Here is a 17,436-nt window from a genome sequence, read left to right on the forward strand (position 1 = left end):
GCCTTGGTAAAATCAACAAAAACAATGTACATATTTTGACGTTGTTCTTTAGCTTTTTCCATAAGTTGTCTGAGAGTAAAGATTCCATCAATGGTACTTCTGTTTTCACGATATCCGGATTGTGACTGGGGATAAACCTTGTCAGCTATGCGTTTGAGTCTCTGTAAGAGGATATCAGCAAACACTTTCCCCACCACACTTAACAGAGAAATCCCTTGATAGTTCCCGCATTGACTTCGGTCTCCCTTTTTGAAGAGGATGGTGATGTTTGGGTCGGTAACTTCTGATGGTATGTTTTCAGTGATCCAGAACATTGAAATAATCTTGAAAAGGAATGCTTTTAGGGTATTACCACCATGTATAAGTACTTCAGGCAAAACACCATCAGGACCGGGGCTTTTACCAAGTTTTGTATTTTTGAGTGCAATATCAAGTTCTTCTTCAGTTATTGGAAGATCAAGTGAGACATCGGTTGGGAGCTGTTCGATATCATCAATAAGACTCGCGTCAACAGTTGTTGGTTGGTTAAGTAGCTCGCTAAAGTGTTCTACCCATCTACCCTTGATGCTCGGGGTTGATGTAAGAAGGGCGCCACTTTTCGACCGTACTGGGTGTGTGGTTTTACTCCTGGGACCGTAGATCTTATTGATAGCTGCATAGAATTCTCTGTGGTTTTTGGACTGAGCGTGACGTTCAGCCTCTGCTGCTCTTTCATGAAACCATTGATTTTTCAAAAGCCTGATGCGTTCGCGTAATTCATTTCGATTCTTTTGTTTATCTTTCAAGAGTTGTTGTATCTCCTCGTCTTGATCGTCGAACCAGTCATTTGCTACTTTTTTCTTTTGATTAAAAGTGTGTTTAGCAGCTTCCTGCAAGGTCACTTTAAATTCTTCCCAATCAAGGTTACAATCTGGAAGCTTCTCATCAAGAAACAGTTTCAAACATTGTTTCTTTTCTAAAGTTAACGTGATATCAAATTTTTTAGGGGGTTTCAAACCTTTCTTTTTACGTTGAATTCTGAACTTGCATTTTGAGGTTAGTAGTTTATGGTCTGTAAAGCAATCAGCTGTGGTGTCAACTTTTGCAGTGGTGATATACTGTTTTGCACTTGCGTTGGCAAGTACATGATCAATTTGGTGAAGATGTTTAGAGCATGGATGCTGCCAAGTGGTTTTAAGACTGTTTTTCATTTGAAACAAGGTTCCCATGACACATAACTAATACCTGTGAGCGTCAAATAGTCACCACCTTTTAACATTACTCGTAGTGTGGAAAGTCTGTCATTTATTGGGGTTGGATTTAAATCAAACTGCGTGAGGAAATCGTTCTTGATGGCAAAACCCACGCCTGCTTCTTTCTTGTCACTTCCACTCCAAAAGATTGTATGGCTTTTCTCAACAAGATTTCCCGTTCCAGGTCGACGAACTTCACTTAAGGCACAAATATCAAAAGCGGCTTTTTCCAGTTCTTTACTTATGATGCCTGTTGCGCGTTCTGGTCTGATTGAACCATCACTGTCGTTTGTTGTTCTTACATTCCATGCACCAAGCTTTAGTGAGAGTGATTGTGATTGTGATTTGCACGGATTTCGTTTCTTGTTCACCACGGCCGTGTCCTGTGGCGCATCGGCTACCCCGAATGCGGTAATATGACTTGTCAAATTCGAATTTACTTCCATGATTAAAGTGAGGCTGCACCTACGATGACGACACTAAATGGTGCACAATAGTGTCCCTTGGCAGAGTTTGTCCACAGATGAGCTGTATACAGAGGAGGACAAAATGCTTTAAATAACACCACCTCGACTCCTTCTTACGCATACCAAACTTGAGAGAGTGTTGGCTTGGCCATATACACCATGACACTTCCTGTAGATATCTGCATCATCTGACAAGTCTTCTGAAATGACATGCCCAAGATACTTTATCGTATTAGTACACACGAGCACAGCATTTGATAGGTCAAAACCAGGGACATTTTGGTTTTAGTGTTCTTTTGTCTGAGAAATCATAATCAGACTTTTTTGTGCATTTAATGTGATGTCATTATCAAGCCCATAAGCTGAACAGATGTTAAGAAATTGAAGACCAGTAGTACTTGGAGTCAACACAACTAGATCGTCAGCATACATCAAATGGTTGACAATGAGATCTTCAGCCACACAACAAGTGTGAACAACAAGTGCTTTAAGTTTGAAAGACAGTTCATCCACATAAAAGTTAAAAAGAATAGGAGAGAGAATGGTGTAGTAAAGGTCTGAGACCCTATGTTCCCCATTTGACCTGCATTGTTTGTTGAGCATACCAATATGCCAGAATACACACATTTAGGTACACATCTCTCCACCAGTTTAATAAATACTTTCGTATGATTTACTCTGTCAATAGCTTTACAGGCATCTAGATAACAGTGAAACAGAAATAGATCACTTCTTTAAGATCATATATACACATGTCAGGACCCAGCTTTTCTTTAAACCCAAATGGATTATCAGTCATTTTTACAAACTCTGGAATCCTGTCCAGCAGGATTATCTCATAGAGTTTTGATAGCTGCGGTTAACCGCAACACCGCGCTCCCTGGTGGTTCATCACAGCCGTGATCAAAAATCCAAGACCGTCACAGCTCTACTCTGGACACAGTGAAATATTCTTATATAGTGTTGTCACCATAGTTCTAAAATATTTTCAGTGCCAGAGACCCCATCTACCACACATGGAATTGTTTTAGGGCCAGAAGTATTAACTTTGACTTCAGCAGACTTTTCAGCAGATTTTTATTTATTTATTTATTTATTTATTTTGAATTAGGACATTGCATATTAAACAATGTTTCAGCAGCTGCTTTGACATATATATGCCAGCTTCATCCGTTGTCCTAAAGCAGGATAAAAGATTCAACAGTTACATTGACAACGCAATACAATAGCACAATGTTAGTGGTAAAAATATTTACAAAGGTTATTTACAATAAAAAGCAAGTCTAAAAAAGTCAAGAAAAACAACAATAACTAACATCTGCAGGACTGGTTTGTTTTCAGCCATTGTTTAAGAGCTGTTTGGAACAAACCAGTCCTGCAGACCTTAGTTATTGTTGTTTTGGATGTTGTTATAACATTGCCATGGAATCAGCTCTCATTGGCTGGTCCTTTTTACAAATAAAACGTATTTCATACATTTCTAAATACAATTGCTTATCTAGGAGGAGAAATATTAGTTAATAATTTATCTGAATGTACAGTGTACATCGACACTGCATCTTCTGAGAGTGCTCCAATCCAAATATGAGGAACTTTCATGATTGTAACCTGGCCTCAAAGGTAAACTCAGCATTTCCATCGAAAAAGAAATATGATCAGCATGTGATAGTTCATAAAAATGTTCATAGTAGTCAGAGACGCATGAGCATCAGCTGTTGTGAAGTCAAATGCCATGCTTTACTGATGTGTGTACCTATCTTCAGGCAACAACATTTGAGTTGAGTGTATTCTGCTGTATATTTTGAAATGAATTTATTCTTGTTCCTTGAAGGTGTGATGTGGCTCTATGGCTGCTGGTTGAAGCGGCCAAGTGAAACTATTCACTTGGCTTCACAAACGTTTCTGGAAAAAGAAGTCTTCAAGAGCTACTACTACAACAGAGTGCCCATCAGTAAAGTTCTCGGCAAATGTGTGGTTCTTTCTGTGAAGGTTAGACACCCCCCAAAAAGGTTTCATATGACAATAGAACTGTAGTGAATTTAGGTGTCTTTTTGTGATTCACGTAGGATTACTTCGAAATGCAACCTGAGGGCTTCAAACCTGCAGATGTGTATGTGTGTGAGTCACGCTATGGTGTTAAAGCCAGGTCCTTCACGAAAATCCAAAAATGGTCTTTGCCAAAGAGTCCAGTAAAGTTGGTGCCCCGGGAGGTGCCTCTGCCCGTCGTTCGTGTGCCCTCTATGTTTGCCAAACCGAACCTGGACAAAGCGTCCTTCTCTCATGCAAACCCCGGCAGTTTTGAGGACAAGGTGAGGTGAAGCACCTGCTTGATTTGATTGTTGTTTGTTGCAGTTAAATGAGATCAACCTTTCTTAAAGATGCTTGACATATTTAGTAAACCTTTTAGATTCTGCTAACTTGAGTCAGTTTAAACAAAAGCTATATTTACTATCAAAACTACATGTCTGCCACTATTTTTAGGTGTTAACGCATGTTGAGCTGTTTCATGAAGTCTCTGTTGTCCAGACTCTGCCTTAGTATTTAAAACCTTGATTTGCTGGAAAAAATAAAATCTGGATGTTTCTGTTTGAGAACTCATATGCTAACATTTAATTCTGGGAGCAAAGAACTCTATTTCAAATTAGAGACTGTCAAGATTTGAATGTTTGTGAATGTTCAACATTTCAGGAGCGAGAGGATGTTCCCATGGAGATAAATGGAGCCGAGCCAGGCTGCCAGTACTTTGAACAGTTATGCTACAATAACATGTGGTTTAAACTTGGAGACTGCGTATATATCCAATCACATGGATTGTCAAAGCCCCGGGTTGCCAGGTTGGTGAAAATAAATATATAGTCATGAAAAACTTCTGAACAAGAAATAGGTTTTAAGAAATGACAGTGTTGTAAGTACAATTCTTAATTTGCGATTCCTCATGCAGTTTTACTAACTTGTCTACAGAATTGAGAAGCTGTGGTTGCAGAATGGAACCACCTTCTTCTTTGGACCTATTTTCATTCATCCTGAGGAAACGGAGCACGAACCCACAAAGATGTTTTACAAGAGAGAGGTTTTTCTAAGTCACCTGGAGGAAACCTTGCCCATGACTTGTGTCCTAGGTACGGCACAGCCATATAGCCATCTCTGAATGTGGGCCTTCAAACGTTATTGATAAAAAAAAAAGTGCTTTTTATGTTGTTAAAGAGCTTTACAAACGAAAGCCAAACATAGGCACAACATTTTGAAATGAAAGCCAACCTCCTCCCCCACCCACCATTGACATTCACCCATACACCCCAAGACCCCAACATAAAGAATGCAGGCATGAAAACAGGGCTGGAATTGTAAGAGGAACTTCTAGCTTGGCTCTACTGTGAGGAAACGTTATAATGAAGCCCTGGGGCCAAAATCATGTCATTAAAAAAATTTATTTTCCAACTGACTTGGTAACGACCCTTGTTGTGTTTCCAGGCAAATGTATGGTGTCCTCCTTTAAGGAGTACCTGTCATGCAGACCTACAGAATACACCGAGGAGGACATCCTGGTGTATGAGAGCAGCTACATTGAGACAGAGAAACAAGTGAAAAAGTTAGAGGGTCTGAAGCGCTTCTCATATTCTTCCAAAGTGGTGGAGGATGAGATTTACTATTTCAGGTTTGGAAAGTCAAAAAGAACTTCTCCTCTGATCTAAAGTGAATCAGATCCTTCTTTTACCATCTTCTTTTGGTGTTTTGTGTAGGAAACTCTATGTACCACAGAAGGAAGCTTCACCCTTTTTGGACAAGAAGATAGATGAGCTTGAACTTAAACTGGCAGACATGGACGAGGATGAATGTGCTCCTGTGACACCTTCAATGCCTCAAATGCAAAGCTCTCTGTCAAGTGACATGGACATCATGCCATACACTGAGGAAGACTCTGGGTCACCGGCAGTGGGTCGTCGGGTCATGGAGCTCCTCAGGGACCTCTATGTTTCTGTTATGGGACACCAGAAAAAGAAGCGCCGATGCTATAGTGACTTTCTGGCTGAGATTCCTGCTGTGGATCCTGCTGCCCCTGAGAAACCACCTCTCAACTTTGAAATAATCCGAATGAACCTGGAGCGTGGTCGCTACAGGAGGCTGGACGTCTTTCAGGAGCACATGTTTGAAGTGTTGAAGAAGGCAAGGAGGCTACACAGGTATGACAACCTTTGAAAAAGGAATTAAAGAGGAGGTGGCATAGTCTTACTTGGAGTGCCTTGTGAAAGTATTCGGGCCCCTTTAACTGTGTAACCTTTTGCCACATTTCAGGGTTCAAACATAAAGGTATAAAACTGTATTTTTTTTTTGAAGAATTAGGAAACAAAACTTCCCAGTACCAGAAATCCTTCATACCCAATGCAATAACCCTGTTCAAAAGCTGACAATACAAAAGATAACCTTAGCACATTTTTTATTATCTATTTTTTTTTTCCTTTTTGCACATTCCTTTTGCACATCTTTTTACCTGCACTGTTCTGTAAAGAGCTTTTTAAATTATACATCCTTGTTGTTTGCATTTATGCTACATTTTCTTGTTTTTTTTTTAATTCTTAGTCTTTTTTTCCCCTCTGCTGTCAGTTGCTATGGTGACAAACATTTCCCAAGTCTAGGATCAATAAAGTATTTCTGATTCTGATTGTGAAGTTGAACGACATTGATTGGATATTTCAAACTTGTTTAATGAGAAACAACACAGAGAGAGAGTGTCTGTCCGTAGGACAAAAATCAGTCGTATATTTCACTAATCTGGCCTTTATGGAAGAGTTTCAAGATTTCTTAAAGATATCCATAAAACTGTTGTTTAAAGTTACCCACAAGCCACCTGGGACACGCCAAACATGTGAAAGAAGAAGCTCTGGTCTGAAAATCCAAATTTTTGGCAACAATGAAAAATGTTCTGTTTGGGGTAAAAGCAATGCAGCTCATCACCCTGAACACACCATCCCCACTGTAAAGCATGGTGGTGGCCCCATCATGGTTTGGTCCTGCTTTTTTCAGCAGGGACAGGGAGGATGGTTGGAATTGATGGGAAGATGGATGGAGCCAAATCCAGAAGCATTCTGGAAGAAAACCTGATGGAGTCTGTACAGACCTGAGACTGGGACAGAGATTTGTCTTCCAACAATGATCCAAAACATAAAGAAAATCTACAATGGACTGGTTCACAAATAAACATATCCAGGTGTTAGAACAGCCAGAGTCCAGACCTGAATCCAATGGAGAATCTGTGGAATGTTCTCTATTCAAACTCACTGAGCTCTAGCTGTTTTGCAAGGAGGAATGGGCAAGAATTTCAGTCTCTCCATGTGCGACACTGATAGAGACAAACCCCAAGAGACTTAGGTGGCGCCACAAAGTATCAAATTAAGGGGACTGAATAAAGGGGCACGCCCAGTTTTTCTGTTTATTTTTTAAAAAATTTTCAAATGTCCAAATAATTCCGTTCAACTTCACAGTTGTGTCCCACTTGTTGATTCTTCAAAAAAATTACAGTTTGATATCTTTATGTTGAACCCTGAAATGTGGCAAAAGGTTGAAAAGTTAAGGGGGCTGAATACTTTTCAAGGGCCTGTATAAGACTTCTTTTTTTCAACAAATTAAAATTTTAAAGAACTCTACTGTTAGAACAGTAGCATCTAGACCTAGTTTTTTGCATCAGTTTATGTAAAACACATGTCGGGAATATCCAAAAGAAGTTTGATAGCCATCTGTGGCAAACTGTCAAATTTTGGGATTTTTACATTTCTGCACAGGACATATGAAGTGATATATATGGCAAGACATTGCAAACAAAACTTTTTTATGTTGCAAATGAAAATTTTAATTGTTTGCTTTACAAAAAACGTATGTTGCTTTCAAAAATGCTATTTTTTTTTTGCTTTTTACGTTTGAAACACAAACGTTTTTAGATTTGTTGTGTCTCATTTCACTTCACAGGTGTTTCCCATTTTGACCTTGGGGTTTCCAGTTCATATTCTGCACACATGTTCCTGTATATTATTCCAGCCACTTGATTGTGGCGCTCCATGTATGCTTTACCTGCCAGCATCTTAAACCCTGCAGTTATATGCTGGATTGTTTCAGGCGCCTCTGCACAGCCTACACTCTGGGTCTTGTCTGGTGTGTTAGATCTACACCTTGGGTCTTGTCTGGTGTGGTAGATCCGAGCCTCTATTGCTCTGATGCTCAGGGCTTGTTCTTGAGCTGTCAGGATGAGTGCTTCAGTGCTGTCTTGTAGGCCAGCCCTTTCTAGCCATTGGTAGGACTTCTTGTTATCAGCCACTTCAGTTATGGTCTGGTGGTACATCCCATGCAGGGGTTTATCCTCCCACGAGGAACTGTCAAATCAAATCAAATCACCCAACAACATATGTCACTCAAAGTGCTGTGCATAAAATCTAATAAAATTTAAAAAACAACATGACAAGACAAACAGTGCGACAACCCCCCCCCCCCCCCCCCCACACACACACACACACACACAGACATACATACGCACACCATGATAAAAAAGTGATAAAATAATGAAATATAGAGACCTGGGTTTGTCCTGAAGTGAGAAAACCACATTTTGGGGGCATGTCCTCGTCAGTGACCCCCCCCAACCCAAGTTCACAGAGAACACTACCACAGAAACCCCCCAGATTCGAACAGAGAGTCAGACCCGAGAGATCCCATTGCAGCGACCCCGTTCACTGAGAAGGGTCAGTGGAGGATCCCTCAGAGGAAATCACTGGAGGGAAAAATTAAAATGTAAAAGGAAGAAAATTAAAATTGAGCAAGAAACAAATAATTACATAAACCTTAATATTCATTCTTTCATTCATTCATTCTCTTAACCGTTTTTCCCTTTCGGGGTCACGGGGTTGCTGGAGCCTATCCCGGCCACTTCTGGGCGAAGGCAGGGGACAACCTGAACAAGTCACCAGTCTGTCGCAGGGTAGAATGTCCTAAATCACACACCCATTCGCTCTCACACTCACATCTAGGGACAATTGCCAATTAACCTATGAAGCATGTCTTTGGACGGCGGGAGGAAGCCGGAGAGAACCCACACACGCACGGGGAGAACATGCAAACTCCACACAGCAAGGTCCCTTGTTGATGTAGTTTTTCACCTCCCCCAGCCAGGACTTGAACCGGAGGCCTTCTTGCTGTGAGGCAAGAGCGCTAACCTCTGTTCCACCTTGCAGCCCATATCCTCAATAAACCTTAATAGACATATGAAATGCTAAGAGTGACTAAAAAATGTAAAATACAAAAAAAATGTATTTACATACACATATAAAACTAGTAAAAAGAAAAAATAAATAATTAAAATATCAAATAAATTCCTAAAATTCAACTAAAAGCGAGATTAAAAAGGTAGGTTTTGAGCCTTCCTTTAAAAACATGAACAGTCTCTACAGCTCTGAGGCTCTCTGGGAGGCTGTTCCACAGGCGAGGTCCGTAAAAACTGAATGAGGCCTCGCCGTATGTTTTTGTTCTAACTTTTGGAATAACCGAAAGGCCTGTATCAGAGGACCTCAGGGTCCACGAAGGCTCATACTTTAAAATCATGTCAGATAAATATTAAGGCCTGAGACCATAAAACATTTATAAACCAATAAAAGAACTTTAAAATCAATTCTGAATTGCACAGGGAGCCAATGCAGCGATTTTAAAATCGGTGTAATGTGTTCCTGGTCCTCGTCAATACACGGGCTGCTGTATTTTGCAGCAGTTGAAGGTTTGCTATCCTTGTTCTGGGAAGACCAAAGAGCAGGGCATTACAGTAATGTAGTCTACTGGTAATGAAAGCATGCATTCAGTTACAGGGACACGTTGATTGGTCGAGCGGCAGTACGGGTTGTGTAATGCATGATGGGATACGTATGAAGCATGTAGCCTTCGGATGCAAAGGGACTGCCAAAGAGTATGTTGATAAAAGACAAGTTACCCACCCTGAATATTAATTTTCCTGTTCAACCCTAAAGGACAACATCCCATACCACAGTGGTTCTCCAGCTGCCCGTCTGCAGGCATGACAAACAAGATTAAGATATTCCTTTATTAGTGCCACGATGGGGAAATTTCTTTATTGCGGCAGCAGTACAGGGCAGAGAGAGAGCAATATATAAAAGAAACAAAACTTTGGAGTCAGTATAAACACATATACATAATATACACGCATACATTTCTAAAAAAAAATGCACATGATGGCCGTATAGTCAGTTATTGCACAGGGTAAGATAAATAAGACAGAGCCGATGGTGTTGTTTAACGTGGTTCACTGGGAGCAGCTAAGGTTGTACCGTCTGATGGCAGAAGGTAGAAATGACCTGCGGTGTCGCTCCTTCAGACACTTAAGATGTCTCAGTCTGACGCTGAAGGAGCTGCACAGTGAGGACACAGACTCATACATGGGGTGGGCGTCGTTCTCCATCATGGATGGGATGATAGCTTAGCTACCATCCTCTCCTCTCCCAACCTCCTGCCTTGAGTCCAAACGCAGCCCCAGAACGGAGCTGGCCTTCCTCACCAGCTTCTCCAGCCGCTTCCTGTCAGCTGCTGAGATTAGAGCTGTGGCTGTGTCGAATTTTTGATCAGCACGGTGATGAACCATCAGGGGGCGGGGTGTCGCGGTTGACCGCAGTGCCCCCCCCCCCCCCCCCCAAAAAAAAAAAACAACAACACAAAATCCTTCGGCGGCCGCATGTGAAATAAATACAATTACAACGTACTATTCTTTATTAACAAATAACAGTAACTACTATCAACTACTTATCTATCTAACTACTAACTATAGGTGTTGTAGATTGACTGTGTATGTGAGCGCAGAGCGTCTTGTGTAGGAATAGGAGGAAGGTGTGCAAACGTGTGTTAGGGGTGCGTGTTGATTCTTCTGCTCTCTAGCTGCATGCGAGTTCACCTGTGCTCTTTGGTACAGACATCTTCTCAGAATATTATATGTTGCCCAGTAATAAACAGACTGCAGACACTTTGTCACCTTTCTGGTAGCTATGAAACCTGACACCCATGAAGAACGCGGGGCAGGAGGCTCCGCCTTTGTTTATACTGACACGTAACTTTGCGCTGCACAAAATAGTGATATTCATCGAAATCTAACAGTGCGCGTTCATGTTTGATGTTACGGAGTGAAGGAGAACAGTATTACACCCCCCCAACGCAAAATCCTCCGGGCGGCCGGAGGATTTTGAACGCACGCAGCTTGTAATGGAAATGAATACAATGAAAATTAATAATAAGAATGCGATGCGAGACGGAAACTTCAGTTTTAGAATGAGGATGTGTGGTTCTGAAAGCGCGCGCCTCTGTGTGTAAAGGGAACACGTGCCACGTGCCGCGCAGAGGCAGTGGGAGCGCGCGCTGACGACAGACAGTGACAGGCACGGTGGGAGAGAAGGAGAGGAAAGTCTGAAAAAAAACAGGAAAGTCTGAACACAGGACTAGCAGAGAAAGTAAATTATCAGCAAAGATGAATGTGTTTAAGGTGTTTATTATAGCTCAATCACGCAACATATGCAAACGTAAAAAAAAAACTTTGAGGTAGGTCCAGCGGCGCTGGATGGGCTGCCCATCTACACCTGGGGCTGGGATCAACCCTTCCCTGGCTCTGGGATGGGGCGGGGCAACCCTCTTGGGGCCCCCGGTCACTCTGGGTGTCGCCCGCTGCGGCTGCTGGGTCTGGGGGTGTGTGAGGGGGGGGCCTGTCGGCCCTGTCCTCTGGGGGAGGGGCACCATGGGTACGGGACCTTGGGGGTTTGACGGGTCTCCGCTGGTGGCAATCGGCGGTTGCCCCGGCCAGTTGGTTGTCATGGTCCCGTCGAGGCCTGACCAGAGCTCTCTCCGGGCTGGCGCCTGGGGGTGGGGGCCTGGGCTTGCTCGGGGGGGGGGGGGGGGGGGGCGTTCTCTGGCTCCTCTCTCTCTGTGTAGGGTGGATCGTGCTGGGCCTGGGGTGTCGGTGCCTCAGGGGATGGGGCCCCGAGGCTGGGGGACCTGGGCCCTATGCTGGGGGGGGGGGGCAGCACCCCTTGCGGGCCCCCCGTTTTCTCCCCTGCTGTCCCCTGCCTTGCTCCTTCCTGGACCAACCGTGGGCCGGGTGGGTGGCTGCCTGGAGCGCAGAGCTGGTCTCCCTTGGGGGGTCCTGGCTCGTACCTGGGGTTGGGGCTCGTACCTGGGGTTGGGGTTGAGGCTTTCAGCTCTCATCTGTTTGCCGAGCTGTTGGACAGGACAAGTTAAAAATAAATAAATAAATTAAAAAAAAAAAAGTTTGGCCTCAAAAAAAAAAGGTGCGGTGATGACCTCATCACCGCGGTGATGCGGTTATCGTCACGGCCCTAGCCGAGATGCTGCTACACCAGCAGACCGCTCAATAAAAGATGGCTGATGCCACCACAGAGTCATAAAAAGGCTTTAGGGGTGATCCCTGCACTCCAAAAGACCTTAGTCTCCTTTGCAGATAAAGTCTACTCTGCTCCACGGTTGGGAATAGCTCCCTCCGTGGGCAGTCGGAGCTCATTTGCTTGTCACGTGAGCAGACAGACAGCCACTGCTGTATGGGGAAGCAGCAAATTCGGACCTCCTAAATCTTATTATGTTTTACTTATTTTCATGGAGACAATAATATATAGATCCCTTAGTTTGATTCTTATTTTTATTTATGCCCTATTGAATGAATGTGGGTCACAGAGACACAGATGTAGCGGCGGAAAGCGGCTTTTCCGGCGGGACGGAGAGCGTACCGGAATGTGAATGAACCCAGAGATGGAGACGTGATTTCGGATGCTTTTGTGCTTTTTTTTTAATTAAATAAATCTGATCTCTAAACATCCTCTGTGAATTCCGAGCTTGTTAATGAGATAAAGACAGACAGAAATGTAAAGGTATCTGCTGTAAATCTAAGTATTTTTACCCATGTCCCATCACGGGCTCCTTACCCCCAGGTGACCTAAACACACATAACAGTTGCTATGGAAATAAAACCCAGAAACAGAAAAGCAGCCATTTTAAAAAACAGTTTACTGAAATAATCACATGCAGCTCTGACCAGGTTGGCATATGTGCTAGGAGGGGCATGTAGCAGCTGCTCAGCCAGTAAGGGCGAGTTAGAATTGGGCGGCAAGAGCAGGGCCAGGCTGCACCTGTGGGCTAACGCCTAACAACGCCGCTCGGGGTTTGAATAGCGTTTTTTTTTTTTTTTTTAGGATTTGGATGTTGATTAGATTCTGAGCAATAATCAAAGCAGCTCAAATACATACTAATGGTTCTCATGCTTTGTCTTTTTACAGGACAGACTCAAAGATATTTGAAGATGCAGTGGAGCTGCAGTACTTTTTAATCAAGACCCGGGATGAGTTATGCAAGAATGGAGAGATCCTAATGTCCACTGCACTCCGTTACACTTTGAAACACTTACAAAGTGATGTATATCGGGAAAAAAGAGAGAAAATTCCCAGAGAGATTGAGGAGGATAAGAAGAAAGCAAAAGAGAAACGGGAGAAAAACAAAGGTAGTTGATTTATTATTCATGCATGAAAACACAGGAATCTTTCATCCTAAAATGTATCTGAAATGTTTCTGCAGATAAAAAAGAGGGAACAACCCATTATGTACAAAGAGATCCCTGGGTACCAAATCCTCTTCTCAAGTATGTAAAGGAATGCTCCTTTGACAACATCACCTACAGCGTGGGAGAATTTGTCTATGTGGAGCCATCAGAAGTGTACTTCAAGCCTCACATTGTCTGCATTGATCGTCTGTGGGAAGACAGCGCTGGTAACCCTCTAAGGACTGTTTGTCACAGATATATGTGACATGGCATTACATGTAGAGCACCAGAGTGTCACTGGTACAATAACCGGGCTTCTTATTTATAATAGATTGATAGAATTTATGCCAGACTCAGTCCAAAAGAAGGTGTACATGAACCCACTCCATAAAAAAAGCACAGTGTCAAGAATACACAAGTTAAGAAGCAGTGTTAGGAAAATGACAATAATTCATAAAAAAATACATTAATTAAAAGAGTGTTAATTCTGAGGGACAAACAGCTCACTAGCACTCGCCCTCCTTGGCTTATTTAAAAGCACCCTAAGAGCCTCATTGTACACCACCTGCAGCTTTCTCATACTGGTACTTTTATAGTTTGTCCACAGATGAGCTGTATACAGAGGAGGACAAAATGCTTTAAATAACACCACCTCGACTCCTTCTTTACACATACTAAACTTTAGAGAAAGAGTGTTGGCTTTGGCCATATACACCATGACACTGCCTGTAGATATCTGCATCATCTGACAAGTTTTCTGAAATGACATGCCCAAGATACTTTATCGTATTAGTACACACGAGCACAGCATTTGATAGGTCAAAACCAGGGAAATTGTGGTTTTTAGTGTTCTCTTGTCCGAGAAATCATAATCAGACTTTTTTGTGCATTTAATGTGATGTCATTATCAAGGCCATAAGCTGAACAGATGTTAAGAAATTGAAGACCAGTAGTACTTGGAGTCAACACAACTAGATCGTCAGCATACATCAAATGGTTGACAATGAGATCTTCAGCCACACAACAAGTGTCAACAATAAGTGCTTTAAGTTTGAGAGACAGTTCATCCACATAAAAGTTAAAAAGAATAGGAGAGAGAATGTTGTATTTAAAATGTCTGAAACCCTATTTTCCTCATTTGATCTGCATTGTTTGTTGAGCATACCAATATGCCAGAATACACACACATTATGGACATTATGCGCTTTGATTACACCAGCGGTATCAGTGTCCTTTGCTACAAACAGATCCCTCTGGACACAGTGAAATATTCTTATATAGTGTTGTCACCATAGTTCTAAAATATTTTCAGTGCCAGAGACCCCATCTATCACACATGGAATTGTTTTAGGGCCAGAAGTATTAACTTTGACTTCTTTTCAGCAGAGTTTTATTTATTTATTTATTTATTTATTTTGAATTAGGACATTGCATATTAAACAATGTTTCAGCAGCTGCTTTGACATAAATATTTGTCAATAAAATATTTACAAAGGTTATCTACAATAAAAAGCAAGTCTAAAAAAAGTCAAAGAAAAACAACAATAACTAACATCTGCAGGACTGGTTTGTTTTCAGCCATTGTTTAAGAGCTGTTTGGAACAAACCAGTCCTGCAGACCTTAGTTATTGTTGTTTTGGATGTTGTTATAACATAGCCATGGAATCAGCTCTCATTGGCTGGTGCTTTTTACAAATAAAACGTATTTCATACATTTCTAAATGCAATTGCTTCTCTAGGAGGAGAAATATTAGTAAATAATTTATCTGAATGTACAGTGTACATCGACACTGCATCTTCTGAGAGTGCTCCAATCCAAATATGAGGAACTTTCATGATTGTAACCTCGCCTCAAAGGTAAACTCAGCTTTTCCATCGAAAAAGAAATATGATCAGCAAATGATAGTTCATATAAATGTTCATAGTAGTCAGAGACGCATGAGCATCAGCTGTTGTGAAGTCAAATGCCATGCTTCACTGATGTTGTGTACCTATCTTCAGGCAGCAACATTTCAGTTGAGTGTATTCTGCTGTATATTTTGAAATGAATATATTCTTGTTCTTTGAAGGTGTGATGTGGCTCTATGGCTGCTGGTTGAAGCGGCCAAGTGAAACTTATCACTTGGATTCACAAACGTTTCTGGAAAAAGAAGTCTTCAGGAGCTACTACTGCAACAGAGTTCCAGTCAGTAAAGTTCTCGGCAAATGTGTGGTTCTTTCTGTGAAGGTTAGACACCCCCCAAAAAGGTTTCATATGACGATATAACTGTAGTGAATTTAGGTGTCTTTTTGTGATTCATGTAGGATTACTTCGAAATGCAACCTGAGGGCTTCAAACCTGCAGATGTGTATGTGTGTGAGTCACGCTATGTTGGTAGTGGAGCCAGGTCCTTCAAGATTAAAATTTGGACCTTGCCACAGAGTCCAGTAAAGTTGGTGCCCCGGGAGGTGCCTCTGCCCGTCGTTCGTGTGCCCTCTATGTTTGCCAAACCGGACCTGGACAAAGCGTCCTTCTCTCATGCAAACCTCTGCAGTTTTGAGGACAAGGTGAGGTGAAGCACCTGCTCGATTGTTGTTTTTTGCAGTTAAATTAGATCAACCTTTCTTAAAGATGCTTGACATATTTAGTAAACCTTTTAGATTCTGCTAACTTGAGTCAGTTTAAACAAAAGCTATATTTACAATCAAAACTACATGTCTGGCACTATTTTTAGGTGTTAACACATGTTGAGCTGTTTCAGGAAGTCTCTGCTGTTCGGACTCTGCCTTAGTAATTAAAACCTTGATTTGCTGGTAAAAATAAAATCTCAATTAAAACTCAGCAACTCTGCTGGAGAACTTGCATGGATAAAGACTCAAATCAGACACATATCTTTTGGGAATGTGAGAAAATAAGGCCCTTCTGGACACCATCCACTTTGCTATATGTGAAACACTCCGGTATAAGATACCCCGAACCTGTCTTGTGATGTATCTGGGTTACTTAGAGGGAACAGTACATAAAACGGACCAAAACGTAGTAAAAGTTCTTTTTGTGGCAGCAAAGAAAGCCATAACTAAGAACTGGTTCGAAGGCTGAAGCCCCAACACACAAGCAATGCACGTGTATTGTGGAAGAAATCCAAACAATGAAGAGACTTGCATACAAACTAAGAATGAAGAAAGAAAAATTTCTGAAGGCCTGGGAAAAATGGTTTATGTACATAACAAGAAAAGGTTATGACATATAGTTAACTTTGATCAGTATCCTAGAAAGGAGGAAAACTTCAACCTGATAACTCTACGTGCCTTCTTGTACTCATTTTCTTTTTTTTCCGTTCAATATATGCTGTTTCAATGCTTCTAACTTTGTTCATGTGTTTAAAAATAATAAAAATAAATTTGCAAAAAATAAAAAATAAAAAATTTCAATGATGAAAGTATTCCGGAAATCCGGCTTTTCGAGCAAATCGATCGTACCTTCCGGAAAAAAAAGACCTCATCTCTACAGACAAATTCTTACCGGATGAAAAAATTGTCTGAAATCGGCAAATTTTAGCTTTATTTTCTACATTTCTCTGTGGATCGCTTCCACTATGGGCGCGGCCATCTCTTGTCTTCCCGTCCTAATTGACCAATGACGGGACGTTTTAGTTGCTTTCGGATGCGTCGACGGCTCTGATTGGCTCTGTCTGTACCACGTGGTCAGCGTGACGGATTTCCTAGAGACCAAACTGGTGGACCCATGCTAAACCTTCACAAAAAAATCTGAAGAGTTTGCGATCAAACTTGTGTTAAAATAATGGCGGGCATCGTCATTATTGAGCGTGGTCACGACCTCAGTTGTGAGAACAAGATAAAAAACAAATATAAGTGGTCTTGGCTGGAAGAAAAAGATTCTTAAGGTAGTGTAGGTCCAATACATTTTGTGTAAAATAATCTCAAAACTAAATTTTGAAAAACTTCAGTTTTCTTATTTTAAATACTAATTACCATGATTTGGTTCAGTATTATTGACATTATAAGTATTTGGTGGATTTGTCCCACACTGTCATAACGACGATGACGAGGCAGACCCAGATGCTGGAACCCGGAAGAAAACTCCGACTAGGAGATCTTTAGAATGGGTTTAATGGATTGACAAAACCCAGAGTTCAGGAATATTGCGTCAACCACACAGGTA

General features: G+C 41.7%; 4 protein-coding genes across 4 annotated transcripts in view; 3 read left to right on the forward strand and 1 right to left on the reverse strand.

Moving 5' to 3' along the window:
* LOC110013959 (gastrula zinc finger protein XlCGF57.1-like) overlaps positions 1-17,436 on the forward strand; it is a 317,596-nt gene that overhangs the window by 220,627 nt on the left and 79,533 nt on the right. The gene's annotated exons all lie outside the window — the stretch shown is intronic.
* The window catches only part of LOC101172629 (zinc finger protein 436-like), a 1,005,429-nt gene that overhangs the window by 154,001 nt on the left and 833,992 nt on the right, over positions 1-17,436 (reverse strand). The window lies entirely within an intron of this gene.
* LOC110016657 (zinc finger protein 502-like) overlaps positions 1-17,436 on the forward strand; it is a 970,715-nt gene that overhangs the window by 63,479 nt on the left and 889,800 nt on the right. The gene's annotated exons all lie outside the window — the stretch shown is intronic.
* The window catches only part of LOC101165030, a 103,423-nt gene that overhangs the window by 34,494 nt on the left and 51,493 nt on the right, over positions 1-17,436 (forward strand). Inside the window, exons 28-37 of the mRNA XM_023961723.1 lie at positions 3,531-3,688; positions 3,766-4,008; positions 4,388-4,533; positions 4,661-4,818; positions 5,171-5,354; positions 5,440-5,880; positions 13,015-13,235; positions 13,310-13,501; positions 15,344-15,501; positions 15,579-15,821. Of these exons, the coding sequence (XP_023817491.1) occupies positions 3,531-3,688; positions 3,766-4,008; positions 4,388-4,533; positions 4,661-4,818; positions 5,171-5,354; positions 5,440-5,880; positions 13,015-13,235; positions 13,310-13,501; positions 15,344-15,501; positions 15,579-15,821 (2,144 nt within the window). The remainder of the gene's footprint in view (positions 1-3,530; positions 3,689-3,765; positions 4,009-4,387; positions 4,534-4,660; positions 4,819-5,170; positions 5,355-5,439; positions 5,881-13,014; positions 13,236-13,309; positions 13,502-15,343; positions 15,502-15,578; positions 15,822-17,436) is intronic.

This window comes from Oryzias latipes, chromosome 2 (assembly GCF_002234675.1).
Source record: "Oryzias latipes chromosome 2, ASM223467v1".
Taxonomy (NCBI): Eukaryota; Metazoa; Chordata; class Actinopteri; order Beloniformes; family Adrianichthyidae; genus Oryzias; species Oryzias latipes.